The sequence below is a fragment of the Morone saxatilis genome, unplaced genomic scaffold (assembly GCF_004916995.1).
Source record: "Morone saxatilis isolate NCDOM2014 unplaced genomic scaffold, NCSU_SB_2.0 Contig19, whole genome shotgun sequence".
NCBI lineage: Eukaryota > Metazoa > Chordata > Actinopteri > Moronidae > Morone > Morone saxatilis.
The window spans coordinates 14,981,610-15,001,073 of record NW_023339751.1 but is presented as its reverse complement, the minus strand read 5'-3'; the positions used below and the strand labels follow the sequence as shown (position 1 = coordinate 15,001,073).

General features: G+C 38.6%; 1 protein-coding gene across 4 annotated transcripts in view; it reads right to left on the bottom strand.

The window, feature by feature from the left end:
* Positions 1-19,464, bottom strand: part of ccser2a (coiled-coil serine-rich protein 2a) — a 56,586-nt gene that overhangs the window by 18,996 nt on the left and 18,126 nt on the right. For all 4 annotated transcript variants that reach the window (XM_035663412.1, XM_035663413.1, XM_035663409.1 and 1 more), the window contains exons 4-8: positions 9,239-9,332; positions 6,119-6,227; positions 5,785-5,965; positions 3,799-3,864; positions 3,577-3,693 (exon numbers count right to left, since the gene is read on the bottom strand). In XM_035663412.1, the coding sequence (XP_035519305.1) occupies positions 3,577-3,693; positions 3,799-3,864; positions 5,785-5,965; positions 6,119-6,227; positions 9,239-9,332 (567 nt within the window). The remainder of the gene's footprint in view (positions 1-3,576; positions 3,694-3,798; positions 3,865-5,784; positions 5,966-6,118; positions 6,228-9,238; positions 9,333-19,464) is intronic.

Sequence of the window (19,464 nt, the reverse complement as noted above, 5' to 3'; positions counted from 1 at the left end):
CTAACAGCAAAGCCATCCACATGGTTGTCACATAAAATACTCATTTAAAATATCAGGTATATTCACATGATAAAACAGACAAAAAAAAAACTTCAATCAACAACCTTCTGCACATGGCTGGTAAAACTAAAGGCATTTTTTAAAAATGTATTTATTTTATTTTCTATGCAGAAGCAATGAAATACTGTCCTGTATTTCTTCAGATCAAATGTGGAAGAAGTCAGCAGATTATCACACAGTTTTAGGATTGACAGGCATGATGGCTAAATCATGGGAAATAAAGCCCAGGTTGTAAATGGGTAGAATTACCCTTACATGGTTATTTAAAGATCATGCGGTAAATTAAACTCACTGACATTTACTTTCAGTAGATGTTCACTGGATATTACCACCTTTTTCATCTGTTAAAACCTTTACTGACAAACCACTTTCACTGACTACCTGATGAGTAATACATGTGAAGTGCCTTTCTTAAACTCAATCCAATATTGAAATAGAACCTCAGAGGGACTAAAGATGTGCACTAAATCATTTGGTAGAACTTTTTTAAAGAATTTAGTACCAAATCTCATATATTCTCTCTTATTCAACTAATATAGAAGGAGTCTGTCTGTCTGTCTGTCTGTCTTTCAATGTTCTCGACAACCATTCATTCAATCGACTTCACACTTGGCTGGTATATTGCTGAGAACCTAAGGAAGTGCAGTGTCGAGTGTGAAGTAGTTTGGATGAGCGATTCTCGAGACAGCTGAGAAACATTGCTCATGTTTGGCAGCCTTGGTGAAAACTTCAATGCGGCTCAAATAAGAACGCATAATCATGAGCAGTCTGCCTCAACAGCAGTGGAAGCAGCATTCAAAAAGTAAGACTGAGAAATCAGTTTTCTATCTTTGATAGCTCCACTTTTCTCTCCCCCATTATTTCATTTTATTTCCCTTTATCTCCTCTCAACCCAATGCAGACACACACACACACAGAGTATACCGGAATAGACTTTCTCCCTGCCACACACAGTTCCTCTATTGTTTTCTCATTACTCCATTATGTTCAATTCAGTCAAGTGTTCCCCCCTTCTGTCTCTCAGCAGTTTCTCTGTAACACTTCACACCTCCTTCTGTTTACCTGACTCTTTTACCAACTCCACTATTATCTCAATTTCATGGACACACAGTAGCCTTTAGCTTTTCTAAATTCTGAATATCAATCTTCACAGACTCTGAACCAGTGTTGTTCTAATTGTTATTTTCTCACAACCAAAAATTCAAGGATTGTCAGCACATTAAACTGATCCCAGCCTTATGTATTATGTGCCCCCATGGGTTGTTTTTTGAAGAAAAAAAATTGGCTTTATTGTTTTTTAGTCCTCTTTTGCAGTGACATTAGAAGCCATGATAATAGAAACCCTTAACAGCATTCCTCTCACCTAACCTACAACAGCATAAAAACATCTCTGTTTGCCTCTTTTTCTCTTCCTATTTCTCCCAACATCTTCGCTCTTTCAGCCTCCGCATTCATTAATGTCAGGCACAGATCTGAAAATATGTCCAAGCTTTTTCTAAGTCTCTTGGCTTGTTGAGGCCGAGGGTGCAACAATATTGTGCTGGACTGAAGATCCTCCTGTGGGTGGGTGCTAATTCTAATTGGAGAGCTAGCATGCGGCAGGGAGGCTGGCGGACAGGCCTCTCTTTGACATTTAGTATTTCTCGATGGCGGGGATTTGAATAATGTCAGCCGAGCATACGGTTGTTTGGCTAACAAGGGAGCCTGGTCAAGACACTAATGAATGTTAGAGTGAGGATGGTGCCAGCTAAAAGCGAACAGAACGGAGGTTATTGGTACGCAGTCGTAACTGTGTGAGTACACACACTAGAGTGCATGGAGGAGAAAGTGAACTCCCACCTACGATAAAGGGGACTACAGTAGGTCGTCATTGACAATGGATGGATTTGTACAATTATCACGTACTTATATCTTTGTAGCATATCGTCTTCAATATGCTACGAAGCACAAGTGATTATGTTTATTCTCCTGTCTTCTTTCACTCCATTTCTCCTTTTCATGCTTTCTCTTTGTAAGATCTGATAAATATGGAATTGGTGTAAACAAAAGATAGTGGAAGGCAGTAGTGCCCAGACATGTCTAACTATCTCAGATCTTTGAAGAGAATTGGTGTCAAGGGGGTGAACTACCAGAAGAGAAGCAGCATGCTTGCCGCACATGAAAGCTACATGAAAGCTATGAGCGAGCATGAGCTGATATAGGCCTGTTTGTACAAGCTACATACAAGTGAAGACAAGCTGATATTGATATTCTACATGTTGCCCTGACATTCACACTGTGTGAGCCTCATTTATTGACCTTCTCTCAGTGATGAGCGTTACCATAGTTGTGACTATTTTGAGACACATTCGTAGATACTTCATGTAGAATACCCGTATACTATATTTCCGACCTCTGCATCGTATTATATATAAGAGGATGCTGCTATTTCCCCTATAACTGAAGCTCCTTGATAACAGTCCTTCATAAGCAAATACACATTCTTTCAAGGTAACATGAAGTTCAAACCACACGTGTTTATTTTACAGATCTTGCCTGATCCACATTCCTCATATAAATATATTTTTTTCCTTATCCAAGTCAAGGGTTTAAGGAAAAAGGGTGTCATTTGTTGCCATTTGAGATAGATTTATGATTTGTACAAGCTGCCAATCCTCTCAGCGATGATCTTGTCTGTGTCTAATTTCACTAATGACTCCCTATTAAAAATACTAAAAACCTTTATAACAGACATTCCAGAAATAACTCACATGCTCTACCTAAATAAAAAGATAAACTGTCTAGTGTCAATGGCTGACAAAAGATCTGCACACTGTACTAATAGCTCCCAGCAGATTTAATTTAACAAAGCAAAGTTTCAGTTTTTAACAGATCTTCACCAGGCATTGTCAAACCTATTTCACAATAGTCATCAGTACACTGTGTGGATGTTTTGTCTAACTTTTGACTTCAGTTTATTAACTAAGCCTACACACCGGTGATAGCGTTAGAGAAAGAGATAGACTTCGCTGCTCATTACATGGTTAAACATTTTTCTCACACAAACACCCACTACACAGCCCACAGCCCACTACTAGCAACAATTGTATCAAGTAGATTGCAACAACCTGAAACTTCCCTGCAATATTGCAACAGTTTCAACAGCCTGAAATATGCCAACCGAGACGTATCACTCAAAGGGACAACGCAATTACTCAATACACTGAAAAATGCAATATTTGTGACTAAAATAATGGTTGTTGGTAATATTAGTATTAGAATTAGCGACCCCCACAGATTAACAATTCTACCGCCTTTCTTGGGAGCTCAGCTCCCACTGGCTCCCACATAACTCGAAACCCTATGTGGAGGTTTTTTGGATGTGCATTTGGATGCTCTACATCCTATTTAATGGCTGTCAGAGAGTCCCAAACATAAGGCAGGGGGACAATGTATTCCTGGAAATAAATGGCGACACTTTAACTATATTTTCCTACTTATTTTTAACTTGTATCAGTCCTGTTTACACAAACTCACCACTTGTTCCCGCTGATGTTGTAGCTGTTGACACTGCAATGTGAGCTGAGCAATGGTCTTGTCTCGACTCCTCAGCTCCTCTCTAAGCACCTGAACTTCCTTAATCAGCTCCCCCAACTGAAAACACACACATACAGTATACTGTAGGTTGTAGGGCACTGCCTATATAAATACAGCATATCCAATCAGTCACTGCTGTAAACCTAAGGTAAAGTTTCTTACCTGTGATGCAGTAGTATTGTCTTCGATTTCCTCAGGAACATCTGCTGGAGAGTCTGTATCCTCAAGCTGGAAACAAACAAACACGCACAGAAGCGAGCACACACAGATACACACAGAGTACACGGTTAGCTCAAAGACAATTGCCTTAGGCATGCCTCAACAGCAAAATTTTGCTATGGTGGAATACGTTTACTCTTTAGCACATATAGTCTGCCGACCCACAAATGTTAGATACCCGATGCACAGTTGCAGAGTATGTTTTTGAACTATCAATACATTTATTTCATAGAGATTCATAAAGATTCATAGATTCAAAGAATTCCTTCACTTGAGAAGCTGATTAAATAAGTGCAGAGCTGATCCCAAAGCAAGAGTACATTCCTTTTTTTCCCAGTTACTGCCTGATAAAGTATTTGGTGTTTAAAATGTCGACAAATAATGACTAAGGCCAGTCAGAAGCCCAAAACTATGTAGTGAAATTGCATACTTTAGTTTAGAGTCACAAAAATGTATTCAATTTACAGTGACCTGAAATGGTAAACAAGAAAGTGAATGTTCACATTTGAAAAGTTAAAAACCCTAACATGTTTGCAATTATTATTTATTATGAGATTAAGTACTTTTAATAATATTTATCAAACGGTCGTTGACAATTATTCCAATCAACTTTCCAATAGCTCCTCATTCAGCTCATGTGGAGCATTTATAAACAGAGTTGCATTGGATGTCTGACTGTTGGCACAATAAAGCAAAGATCAATTAGGACTCAGCAAGACTGGAGGCTAATTTTACAGTTGCTTCCTTGAGCTTAACATCATACTAAAAAAACAACACAAGAATAGAGTTACTAATGGGCAGATAGAACAGAACAGAAATATTTCCCCTCTTGAGGCTATACAGCCAAATAGTTTGACTAATTGAAGTGAACACAATGAACACATTTCAGAGAAATCTGCTTCAAATGCAAACTTAAATATCCTTTTTATGCTGTTGAGGGTAAATTGAGTCAAGGCATTCAAGATAATTTCATTTAACGGAGTGTGCTGTGTGAAGTGCTTGTGCCTCTGTGCATTTTGGCAGTTTCCTAGATGGGGTTGTGGGTTTTGTAGGAGTGTGGGTTTTGTGCCGTCATCTTGTATGTAAGTGCACATTTCTATAGCTGACATATTTTATTTATCTCTTCTCCTTCCCCCACGTTATCCTCTTTTCTTCACGTTAAATGGATTTCTCAGACTGACAAACTGACAGAGAAGGATCTATTAAGTGATCAGTTTCACAAGAGCATAACACAGAAAAATAGAAGGAGGCCCAGAACATCTAATAACTTGAAAAAACTGGCTGTGAGACTGGCACAGCACATTAATACCACTAGCAAAACCTCCATATATCTTTACCTCTAAACATCTGTCTTATCATCTTTCTGTTTATATAAAGTACATTCAGTGCAGTAGCGCTGTGTGATGACAGGATTTATTAAACCGATGTAATTCAATATTTAAAAACCTTTAAATACTTAAAGTGGAACCACGTTAACAGTTAAAACAAGCTTAGTTCAGTTTTGTCAGAAAATACTTTTCATGTTGCTCATGCTAAACACCTGAGGACAGTGATGCAGTTTACTCCTGGCAAGCTTATGAAGATTATTCAATCTAACCCTCTGGCAAACTAATATAAAGCTGTATTTAATAGACAAAACAGCAGCTGAAATCAAACCCAGAATCCTAACAGTTCCCAGTATGTGGCCTCATTATACGACTAACAAAAGCCAGTGAGTGGTGACATGATCTGTAAGTTATGTGTTTTCAAAGCGTGATGCAACAGCATTAGAAGGATGACAAACAATGCATACTTAACACATGTATGCATGTACTTAACATATGTATGTGCTGCTCTTCTCTGTGTATGTGTGTAATTATATGCACATTTTGGAACATGCACACACATTTTTGTTCATTAGCATCTTCTTGAAAAGAACGTGGGTCGAACCTGTAGTAACGTTTTGAGCCTGAGCAGCTGGTTCTTGAGGGAGCTGCAATCCTGAGTCATGTGTTCGAGTGTGAGTTCATCCAGCATCGCCATGTAGCCTTGCTGTCTGCCTTCAGAGAGGACGGGCCGTGAAGAGATCCTTGAAGCCTTGAGACCATCATAGTGCTGGAAGACATGGGCCCTGAGATGGAGACAAATTAGACCAATAGAGAAAAAGTCAGAATCGACGGACAGAAAAACAAAATTATGTTGGCTTTATTGCGTTTCTACTTTTTACATTTCTACTTCCAACTTTTCTGGCAAAATTTTCTTCAAACTTGCAAGCCTAACTAACCTGCTATCATTGTGGAAGTGATCTGGTCCACTCCAGCGGTGGTGCTTACGCCGTTGCCCCTGCCGACCGGCCCTCTCTGAGCGCTCAATGTGGGACATCCTGTCAGAGTCTATACAAGCAGAATTTAGAGCACAGTGAGCCAAAGTAAAGAACCTTAAAGGATCAGTGTGTAGGATTTGGTGGCACTGGACCTTTAAGTGCATGTTAGAAAAAGAGAGGATGCAAGTGATGAATAAAAGAGCATATACATGGCGCCTGACCTGAAATGTATCATTTGTAACATACTGTAGATGCAATGCAGATGCAGTTATTTGAAGTGAAACTAGTACACGTTTGCAGTGGAAGATGAGCAGTATTTGTTTTTCTCTGTCTGTTTATGTCTTCTGCTACCACTCTAAGGTCCACACATACATGCAAACTGCAAGACTATGAGTCAATTTTTCATATCTTGTGATAATGAAACCAGCTTTGTATATTTCAAATACTCTATTCAGAAATATCTGCATATAAATCATGATCTGATCCATCTCATTCTCTATTTCTCTCAACTGCCTCCCCCATAAAATGCAAACACACACTCACACACGGTGACAGGCCATTTCATTTTCAACTAGGTAAAAGGACACAGTATTTGGCAACACTCAATGGCATATAGCTGTGAAATGAACCATGACCGCAACAAAATTGACAACTAACAGAGCGCGACCCCCAGGAAATCAAAAGGACCCTTGAATTTCTATATGCCAGATAGTTTTTCGACTGAGAGAAAAGGTAGAAAGAGAGAAAGAAAAATAGAGATAAAGAAATATTGGCAAATTGAAAGACCCAATCCAAGGAATGCAGCAGTAGCAGTTAAAATACTTTACCCTGAGTGTCACCACATGACACAGGAGCAGACAGTCTGTTTCATTCTGATTTGGAAATTTAGCACTCCCAATAACTTTTCCTCTTCTGCCCAGAAAAATGTCCTCTGAAAAGTAATACAACCAGAATATATTCCAACTTGGGGGAAAAATCCATAAAGGCAGAGAAACTTAGACGGAGAGTGGAGAGAAATGACTCCTTGTCCAGCCAACTGGTGAGCAGTTAAAGGGCCAGAGAGAGAACGCAGACCCAGCTCCCACCCTGCCTGGTTTTGTCTTTGTTGACAGTCTTGTTTTTCTGGGAACTCCCTAGGAACTGGAGCTGGGGAGAGATGACTGTGGTGGCGGTGGTATGGTGCTGAGAGAGCAGCTGAGGTGACTGGTTTGTGTCCAAGCAAGGAAGTCACCAGCTGAGGCGGACGAGGGAGAAAAGCTGGGGGCCTCTCTCCTGTCACGGGACCCAACAACTGGAAGAAAATATTACAAGGCCCCTTCTACCCTTCTCTTTTTTTTTTTTAAATCCTCTTCCCCTCTTCCTGTTCTGTGGCAGAATCAGGGTGTCTTAGGGAGGGAGGAAACACCCTTCCCTATCCCACGTCTGAGGGCCTGCCCCGTGGGCTGGGTCTAAATGGACACCTCGGCCTGCCTAGCTTTCTCTCTGCCTCTCGTGACACTAGCTCTGGCCATGACATAGAGCGCTATAAATATGGCCTCTTCCCAAAAAGGAGTAGGACACTCCAATTCACATTCCTCTGGAGTGAACATTCCTCTCCCTCCCTCTCTGTCTCCTGTCTCTCAAAAACAAGGATATCACTGTTTGCAGACTAAATAATGGTATCAGGGGTGTAAAGCTGTCATAGTAAGTTAAACCCAGTTGAAAGTTTAATAGGTACACCAAGCTAAAGCTAATGCAGTCTAATACAACGGGCCTGCAATAAATTCTACCTTTATAAAGGTTATAATGTTCGGTTTTTGTTGAAGCTGTTTTAGAGAGGTGCTGATTCAACTTTACAGTCATTTTGGAGGCTTTATATCAGCAAGGGTAGCCTCAATATTTCACCTATATATATTTAATTATATAATATATTAAACACCTCTCAGTCTCCACAGCCTCCAACGTGACGATAAATTGAATCAACACTTCCCTAAAACAGCTTTAAGAAAAGCTGAACATTATGGCCTACATAAAGGTAGGATTTACTGCAGGGCTGTCGCTGCTTTAATGGTGACTGTGTGTAAATGAGTGTCGGTGCATGTGATTGTGCTTATCCATATGCTTATATGTGCCCATGTAAGCATACGTACCCCCTCTATATATTGCATTTTGTGGTGTCAAGAGTCCTTCCACGGTAAATAAGTGCATCAAACACAGTCAGGAATGGTGACCAGGAAAATGTATTACATTTCATGCAGGGTGAGGTCAGTATTCCTCAATCTGTCTTTCCCTCTCACTTCCTCTTTCCATATATGTGGCCAACACTATTTGATGAATCAATAATAACTTTATCAACACCGTTACATTATATGGTAATATAATATATATGTCCTGATTACCTTTCAAAACTACAAAGAAGCTATTTTACTGATTGGCAATTGATTACATTTACAAAATGAAAATGGGTTACACAGAAGACTTCTAAGACTTCAAAAGATATGGTATCAAGATGAGAGTGGGTGGTGTATGTAGAATAGTACGCGAATAAACTAATCATATTAACGCCATGCTGCTGTTGTCAAGGCAATCAATGTAAACTCTGTGGCTGTGTTGGTACCATACCTGTGTGTGCATCTGTTTGTATAAACAGAGCCAGGCAGACAGCTGGCTGAACACTTCTCCAAGTCAGCTGCCTTGCTGTCATTCAAGGCCAGTTGTGTGGCAGTGGAGGAGTTGTAATTTAATAACGCTTCAGCAGCCAAATATTAAAAGAGTAACAGCGCATAATAGACAACAAGGTGTCCATTAAAAGATTTGAATGGATGTTGCAGAGGCAAATCTTCACTTAAGGCAAGGCAGGATACAATTTATTCAAGCAATTATATACCATAAAAGGATATTGCTGGAAATAGAATGCTCAGACCTTGGTAATGCATTAATTTACAATTATGATCAGAATAATTTTGCTGGAGGTGTCCGCTTATATGAAAATAATGTGCAACCTTCAGCCAATGAAACTGAAGCATTTGATTTAAATCCTGTGTAGGATAACTGCAATTGCATTACAGTGTTGTGCGTCTGTGTGTGTATGTGTGTGCTAACCATGCAAGCCATCCTCTGGGAGGTCCACATCCAACATGAGGTCATCGTCGTCCAACTCTCCAGTTCCCGGAGGGTCCAGATTGTTCAAAATATCCTGAAAACCAGGAAAATCACAGGTAACACTCACCTCATTCTCAGACATAGACAGGCCCATAATAAGTGCATTAGAGTCATTATCATTTTGCCTCTGGACAAAAAAGTGTTTTTGCTCTGCAAGACCAACTGCTGGGAGATCGTATCTAGACATCAGGGGCCAGATACATGTAACTCTGCATAGATTCAGAAACAAAAAACAGAACAAAGTCCTTGCCTGCGAAAGCATATTTTTGTGTGACATCTCATTTAGAATTTGCACGTACCTCCATAAACCTAATTTCCACTTCTCCAATTAGCCGGAAATAGATGTTTACATACCCCTGTTAAAACTTGTGTTTGACATATCCATCAGGATCCTTCTGGTCTTGGTCTAGCAATAGCCATGGCTTCCAAAAGTGCCAAAGCAGCTTTTTGTTGCTGCGCACCAGTGTATATTATGGGATATAAAAACCTAACAAACATTTTAGCACACAAAGATTTATGATGTGATATATAGTATTCTTATTTATGCTTTCCTAGCACTGCAATTTGGATGGTAGCCAGGAATTGGACCAAATAGCAGGAACATCTCTACAATGTAACATAGTGTAATCACACTAAATACTACTACTAATAGTACATCTGTGAAACTTGTAAAATAAATATTTTTTATTTTGAGACAATATATAGGCCATGCTCTACACTTCTAGTTATGTAGTAATTTTAATTTACATTTAGTTTGTTTCCATGTGCATTTCTATTTATTTCTATTCCTTATAATTGATTAATTTTGTAATTTACAATAACAACTGAAATATGAATGAATCAGTGACTTTTTTCTATGATACTGTTTTACTTATTATTCAATACAGAAAGGCCCAGATAATAGAACGGGCTTTTGGAAAAATAGCACACAATTACGAATCATAATACATAACAGTTTGAAACCCCCAACAAAAACACATCTCATACCAACCCCTGAATATGCAGTTAGTCTGACTGCTGCGCTGCTGTCTACCAAATAATTCAAAGCACACCCAAAAGCAAAGGAATGAATCAATAGTTCAAAGCTTTATTTTTCTAGGTAATTTTGTGCTTCACAAACTAAATTGACAGGGCTTTGACTAGAAGACACAAGCATAAAATTACTCATTATAGAAAATCTCATGTGTTGCATGATAACTGACTGGTGCTCAGTGTTTTAGGCTTAATGAAGAAGAAATAATAAATGAAAAAATAGAATAAACAAAACATACTTCTGCAGTCCTCTAAATCCTATCGACCAAGACGTGGGTGGAATCTCTGTATTTTGAAGAGTGCATGTACATATCAACTGTCTCATCTGTTTTATTCGCTCTCACTTCCTTTGCCTCTACTGTCTCTTTTGTCCTCCACCGTTACTCTCTTCTCTCTAACCTTATAACCCAAACCTTGTGAATAGAAAGACTTTAACACAAGAGGCCAGACAATGATTTGATAAGCAATACATCCTGATACATCTTTTTAAAACATTTCTTTAACCAGAGTAGTTTCACTTGGACGGATGCGCTCTTTTTCAGGGGCAGCCTGCACTACACTCACACAGTTCTGGTGAAATGTTAGCAATAGTGGCATCAAAACTGCAATACTGTGATACAGTACTGAGGTACAAGTACATTGTCCCTTGGTTCCAGACAGTCTGGAACGTTTCAGCTGTCCAACAGTTCACCTATGTGTGTGTTAAAAAGACTCTCTATGCACCCTCTATACATTACACAAAAGCAGCAAAGCAGTTGCAGCTGTGAGTCCTCCATCACTGTCTACACTGTATTCGTTCAGCCTAAGTATGTACGCTATGATGTGTTTGGCAGAAGTCACAGCTCAGTACAAAATCACACACTAATGTGTGCAAGAGAAAAAAAACCAAACTCCAAATGACCCCTCTAAAAGACTTTATGAGTCAAACTCCTGCATGTAAAACTCAAGCAGTCAGACTTTCAGGTGTAGAAAGTTGTTGCAGTGGTTAAAACTAAACGATCAGTTCCGTCAGAAGGATGTTGCTGAAATGATCTTGATCCAATTTTATCAAGGTTTTCTTAAACTTAACTTAAACTTAAATTAAGCCAGCAAATAAACGCAGTGTCATCACTGAGACTGAACGTTTTGATGATTTTTGTCATTTTTTTGTCGCTTTCGCTTCAGTTACCAATACATACAAAGTGATGTATCATGAATGAATGCTCAGGAGCATCTTGGTAGCCGATTTGAGATTGAACCAGCAATGCTACGATTAATGGACAACTCGCTCCACCATCTGAACTATCACATTCTTACTACTATACTATTCTTGCAATAGTACTGTACCCTGTAGTGTCTCAATTAGCACCAAACGACCTAGTAATACAGCATTTTTAGTCTTGTCTTTTCTTCATTCCAGCAATATTCAAAACGTACTCTCCGTTACTGCCGTTCATTGACTGTCTCTGTTACAGTGTGAAGCCCCAGAGGAAATTACATTTCACACTGGAAGCACACAACAGCTTAAAGCCCTGAAAAAATTAGGATAATCTCTCAGTAGAGGAGTGAGAGAGAGTGTGTGTGTGTGTGTGTCTACACAGTCCAAAGTACTCATTTATGAGAGCAAACCACAGTTCAGAAAGGATGTGGGATAAGGTTCATTACTGAAATTACATAACAGCAAATGTTCAGGAGGAACATTGAGTGTGTCCTGCACATTAACATGATGGGTTGTGACCCTGCACTCTGACCTCTTTCATTGAGGGGCAGGAAAAAACACTTCTACTACACAAGTACTGTATCATATTGTTATTATTACCGAGTTGAGTATGAGAGTAATTGAAATGCATCCTATCATGAACAGTGTCAAAACTACTTTGTTTAATAGTAAATCCCAAGGACTGCATGAGTTGTGGACCCTCAAATTGGTTAAGTCAATAGCGGCTATGAACTATCACTAAAATAAATCTGAGCTGAGTTTGAGCCAATTAAACTGCAGATGTTGTTTTCACTACGGGAATATGATTTGACTTTTAGCAATATATGAATTTTACACATGACATACACATTTTTAATTTATCTTAGACACCCAGTGGTGTAATGTCAATACGAACCCTCGGCAAGAGCAGCATTTAGAACTGTAACAGCCAAGGGAAGGTCTTCCAACGTACTCTCTGCTCCCACCGTAACAGCAGTTGAATCTTCCAACAAACATGGCTTGATCAAACACTGATTAAAACCTTTAAAATCACTGGGAATGTTTTGAGGCTGAACTTTGACAGTTTCCCCTCAAATGACCGGGGGCCGTCTGTAGAACAAACTCACAAAGCAAAATGAAAGCTCATTACGGAAACATTAATGGGTAGACATTGATTTCTTCGAGAGTATCTTTTTCAAATCTCTGGTAGAAAACGGGTTTTCATGGGTTGAATGTAAATTTTCGGTTCAATCACGCAACTTACTTTAGTGTTAGGTAAGACTGTAAAAGTGCCAAGGAGAAGTTATTTGTCTGACTGTACTTTCTGAGACATCTCTGTCTTTCTCTTCTCTTTTGTCTCGCATGAAGTAAGCCGCTCTTTTCAATTCAGTACCTTTGTATTAGTTTCTAATGAAATCTCAGTCGAGCCACTCTATCAGAGACGAGGGCTAGAAATCAACAAAAAACATATATTTTCCAGGATTGTTAGTTTTTTGAAGGTCAAATCCTTTCTAAAATAATGTTTTAAGACACACTGAAACACTACATGATAGCTCATGCAGTGTCTTTACATAGAAATGGACTGGGTTGGGAGCTGAAGGGCTCATAGAGTATTTATCTCTTGTGTAACATTAGTACCCCTACTTAACAGTATAATCCTTTATACTCTATATCTTGGGACTTGCTGGTGGTTGTGATGGAGGATATGTCCTTTACCCTAATCATTTGCAGATATTATTGTAATCCATTTACGCAACTCATTTGCAACTCTTGAACCAAGACCATTTTTCAACAAAATGTCAATTTTCAGTCTCTGTCTTACTGGATATAACCATTGATTCTTCTTTTATTCTCTCCTTTTAACTTTGGCTTAAATAGGCATCCTGTCAATATAGAGTGGGAGTCCTTAAAGGAAGGTGCGATACAGTGTAGATAACTATAAAACAGTACACAGTATACAACTGTCAACAAAAACATATTGAAGCAAATACCAACCTTCGTCAAATAAAGGCTGGAGGAAAATATGGAGGAAAAAACACAACATTACTTGTACATCTGTATAATGCTCACATGGCATGGCAAACTACTTCAGTAGCATTCATTCCATTGCAACAACAACACCGGTTTCATCACACTGTTGCTGTGTCTCGTAATAACCGGAAAACTTTTAGGAATCACTGATTCGATCTTTTTTCTTTTTTAACGTCACAGTAAGTTACAGATAACGAAGCTAAAAACATGCAGATTTTTCACAATAAAAGTATACCAAAAATAGGGTGGTATTACTGTAGTAGTGTTTAGTTTAGCTGAGTTAATAACATATTACAAAGCAGGGGAAATTAAAAATAAGAGCAAGTCTCTTCTTATAACCTATTCTGCACCTTATTCTCCAGCCTGCAGAATTTTAGTAATAGTAAAGGGTCACTACATCTGCATTCATTCACACTCCACTTCACTGAGTAACCCTGTGACACTTCCTGCTGCTATCAACATTTCTGTTTTATTATTGTCATGCTTAAAGTTTGAAGTTGGATATTGCTACACATGGTAATATAATTTCTTTCAACAGTTTATTTCTGTTATGCCACGCACAGCCAAACAGAGAAAGAAACAGAGGCATTGTGGAGGAGGAAGGCTGAGTGAAATTGTTTGATGAGTGATGGCAGCTGCAGAGCAGAGCAAAATAGAGTTAGAGAACCTTCAAATCAGGAGTATGTTTTTCCCAGCTTCATCTTTTTCTCCATCTCTTTTCGTGCTCAAGATGACAAGTTGACAAAAAAAAACGTGTGTGCACCTTAGTGTACAAGACCTGTATATACAGCCACATATGTACTGACATAAATAAAACCTTACAGAAACTGACCTTAAGAGATAAAAAAAACAGACTGTGCGCTCAATGCCAAACAAACAGACAACTCAGGTTCCTGTGCTGTTTACACAGTGCACTGTTTTATAAGATGATCACAGTTTGGAAAGTATGTGTTTCTTAAGTTTAACTTGTGGTATGGTGTGGTAACTGTTATATACAATGTAAGGAGTTTGATCTTGTTGTTTATTGCTTTTGAATCATTTGATCCTAGTATACACTTATGTAGAATATATATCTTCAGTTTCAATATTTGTAATACATTATATTTATCTTTTTAAATTAGTATTTTCCTCACCTGTGAGATACATAAACAAAACACAAAAACTGAAAAACTGAGTAGCTGTGATTGCCAATGAATAAAATCCCACAGTTGCATTAAAAAAAAAAAAGAAATTATACATTTCTGTGCAAGACTCAAAAGAATATTTGGTCAAAACTGATTAAACTTCTAAAACACAATAAATAGATCTCCCTTCCTCCTGCCAAACTTTATTTATTCCATTCCATCTGTATATATTTGGCTGTTTACTGAACTACACATTCTTTCTAGAAAGGCAAGTTGGCTTTCCTTACACACAAGCCTTAGCAAAATGGAGCTGGAACCACTACAGATCAACAGGAAGAAAAGCCCAGCTATCCATGAAGGAACAGAGAATGAATTGCATCAGTACAACTTGAGATACTGTAAGGAGCATGAAATGTAAACAAGAATACTGTAAGCTGAATTGAACATGAAGTGGAGAGAGACGCAAAACATTTATTCTAAGTGCTAACAATGTCAGTATGGCTACAGTGAGCAATACTTTAATGAACTGAATAAAATGGAGTCTTCTGATAACTCAGTTTCTGTAACATTAAAAGGCTTATAATGAAATCTTACATAATGAAATACTAATGTTTGCTGAGAAGTATAATTTACATCGCAGTCCTTTCTTAACAATGACTAGTGAATGTGTCACAAGGGAGATGTTTACTGAGGTAAAAGGTCAAGTGAGAAGGGTCATTCCTCCATAAGACTCAATACAATCTGATTTGGCCCCTGCTGGTCATTGAAAAGAATGCAGTAAGACATTTCCGCATTGGCTTCACTCCAAAGACCCAGAAGCTCTGCCACAAATTTTATACTGTTTATGATCACGTCAGATCTTCAGCAGCAATGGTGGTTGTTTAACAATGAAGATAACAACTCCCACAATCCCTCGCTACTTAATGACATCATCAAACTTGTCTTTTGTTATTGTTTTTATGTGAGAGACCGCCAAGCAGCAGAAAATTACAGACTGTACATTTAAGCAACAATGACCTAGAGCAAATGTTACAGGAAAATGTCAGACAGACTTAAAGTGTCACGGCCAGTTATGCGACTGCAAGCAATATATAATCAATAAACTGATTATTCCCAATAATAACCCAATCTTTGCAGTTAAAAAATATTGTTTTTATCTTGCCATTCAGCTAATATGTATTGCCTTCATCTTGTTCACAGATAAGCAGCTAATTTAAGATTTACAATATGTGAGGTCAGTTGAGAGACAAAGTCGTTAAAAAGCAGCATGGTAATGATCTGAAGTAAAATAACAGGTCGCGACTGTGGTCGGAAACTAAATGGAGTCATGATCAAATGATGATGGAAGCATAGGATGAAATTGTGGGAATGACCACAAGCAAAAAAACTTGAATCTTGTGTGATGGTCTCTATTGAAAGCACTGTATGCACCCAAAGAGTTACACACACAAAACATTGTTTACCTTATAGCGCTGCTGCTGTCAATTTAAAATCAAGACAAAGGTGTTCTTTAAGGCCTCATTAATGCAACACCATAGCCGGTTCACTGGCAGCATGTTCCATAAATGGCTAAGCACTCTGCAGACAAAAGGGCTTAAGCACCTCACTCATTTAAACACTAATGAATTGACCTGTCTTAACCTGGCTCCACAAAAGCCTAAAATTAGAGGCAAAATAAATAAATCAGGGATAAGAAGCAGCTGTAACTCTGCTACAAAACCACTAGGAGTTTGGTTGGAAAACTGAAAGAGAAAAGGGGAACAGTTGGGAACAAGGTGAAATCTATTACCTATCTACCTCTATTGACAGAAACTCAGACATATGGATAATGGAAAAAAAACAGTTTTTTAGGAGACCAGTGCAACCCTAAACTTGACTTTGAACTTTGATTAAGCTAATTTTTTAAGTTACAAGTTAAGTTAATGTTACCATGAAGTCTGAATTCATGTAAAGATAAACAAACAAACAATATACTAACCCTCCAATGCATACAACACACATAATTAGAAGAAAAATCTGGTATCTATGCTCATTTTGTTGTACCGAAATTGGACCTAATATTTAGTAACTCCTTGTATTGAAAGGTAAAAAAAGGGGGAGGACAAATTATTAGTTATACTTAGCTATACATAAATATATAAAGCAATCCAACTACAAAACAACTACACACACACTACAGTTTCATCATATGCGTCACAGAGGTTATATGTATCGCAGAGGTATTTTCCTTGATTGTAGCACACTGCACATGTGTTACTATTATTGTAGATAGCAGAAAGCATTTATCAAGTTGTGAGTTCCAACCATTTCAGCTTCAGCTTTTCCCTTTATTCTATGCATTTATGATTGCTTGTGAGTTGCCTGACAAAACAAAATAAGTAAATTCAAGTTCTCCAAAATACTTAACAGCTTAAATATAAATTATGCCTTGTTGCATTGCATGATAAATTGCGCTGAGGCTGGGAAAACATTAACAGTCGCTGTGAGAAGTGGCCCTCCATTTCACAATGCCAATTTTGTAAAGCGGGTACTGTACCGAGCTGCATGGTGCATCATGGGAATGTTATTATCAGCTCAGGTAGCCCACTCCTTGATTTTGCACAGAGGCATAAGAATGCAGATAGAGCCATATATAGCCAGAAAAACACTGGGACACACGAATCAGGAACACTTGCAAGCACACACTCATTGTGTTGTCTTCAGGATGCCACCAGAGTGCCACCAAGTGGACTGGGCACGCCACTGCAGTATAGCAACATTAACTTGCTAGGAGCTGAATATCTTATCCCTTCTCTTATGCCAACAAGAAACAAAGACAGGGAGAGAGAGTTTGGGTTGCATGAATGCTATTAAGATGTGCTGCATTCTCTCTCTTTGTTTAGAGCCATGATTGCACGCCTTGCCTTTATATGACATTAAGATTGGGCCAAATTACCCTATATTTCTTTTTCTACAGCATCTAATTTAGAGCAGGAGGCTTTTCACATTCTTTACGTCCTGAGACAAGACCAAGAAAGAAGCTTTAACTAACTAACTGTAATACACATTGTTTGATGCGTCAAGTTAGTCATTACAGACCACATAGATTATGCAGGATGAATCCAAAAGAATTACTAATCATTTTGGACACAGACACTGCTTTGTGACAGGATTATATTTGTGGTTTTTCTTCTGCTCATTATGAGGAGCGATTTACTCAGTGAACATGGGAAGAGAGACACAAACAGATGGAGAAGAAATGGTATAAAAAAGGGTTGGGATAGAGAGAGCTCAGTGCATCCAATTACTGTAAGTGGGCTCATTTCCTCTAATCAAATAGCTCAGTTAAATATCTCAAAGGCAGATTCCCCATAGAGCTGATCTTCACACATGAGCAATCAGTCACTAAGTCTCTCTTTCTCCTTCTGGTTCCATCATTTTCCTCTTTACTCCTTTTTTTCCCTCCGTAGCTCCAACTCACTCAACAGCCAGCATCCGACCTTTCCCAGCAAGGATTATAACTATTCCCATCTTCTCTGACCAGAGATTTGTACCTCACTAAGAGATGGTACTTCCCACACTGCATATGTTCAGAAAAGAGAGGAGCTATAACTGAGAGGTGTGACAAGACTTATCTTAGCATAAGATAACGTGAAGCTTTAGCTTTTCACATGTTTCACTTCTCCACAGATTTCTCATGGTGTTGGGTTTTGTTGCATGAGCAAAGGGCGGGACTGATTGCCTCCAGTTACACTCACAGAGGACACACATCCTTTCACTAAACAGCCTTGGAGTTTGGCTTTACATCTCTCTCTATCTCTATCATTTATTAGAGATTTAAATGATATTATTGTGTGGTATAATAACAGTCTGATATACTGTAGAACAGCAGGCAAATCATGTCAAGGTCATCTTCTGAATGCTTTGCAATCCTGTTTGGCACAATCAGTAGAATAGGCTTCTTCTAGGGCTAATTAAAATGTTCTAATGTATTTTTGATTTCTTGTCCAATGATGTAAAAATGTAAGCATTGTTATTTAGAATACTGTATACATATACAGTAAGTTAATAGATTTATGTGGTGTGAGTCATTGTCTAAAGTCTGCTATTATGGATCAACAATACTTTGAAAACATCGAACGGGTCGCCCACATGATGTCAAGATGTGGTAAGATGACATTAGCTCAACTAATCCAACATGTACAAACACACACACACTCCTTAAGACATGCTGAATGACTTTAATCAGATACACATGGCTAAGGCACGTGTGCTTGTACTGACAGGAGCAGCGAACACATACAGACAGAACATGACGCCGCCACACGCCACGACCACACCACACAGCGACCCACACCTACACACACACACATAAAAACTCTTCCACCCTTTTATCATTGCTTTGGAAGTTGCTATAGATCAATTATTGTAAGATAAACACATTATTTATTGACCTAATGGTTATGTCAACATCACATGGTAAAACACACACCAAGCTTATTATATAATTTCTAATCTAGCAAATGTTAAGCTCTTTACGCATTCCTGAGATCAGGTGCCTTGGTACAGGAATACAGAGGACCAAAGCAAGGCCAGAGATGCAATTAACACACAGTCGGTGGCCAGGTCAGCTGTCCTCTCAGGGAGAGAGAGGCCTTGGCATGAAACTGGTAAGAGCTGGCAGAAAACTCTAGACAGTTTTGCTTTCCTTTTCAGCCTTTGTTCTGCATGTTTAATCCCTAATTATAGAAGGAAAGGGGAATTATTTAAAAGCAGAACTTATTAATGGACTAAGGCCATACAGTGTGGCATGCTAAAAGGGC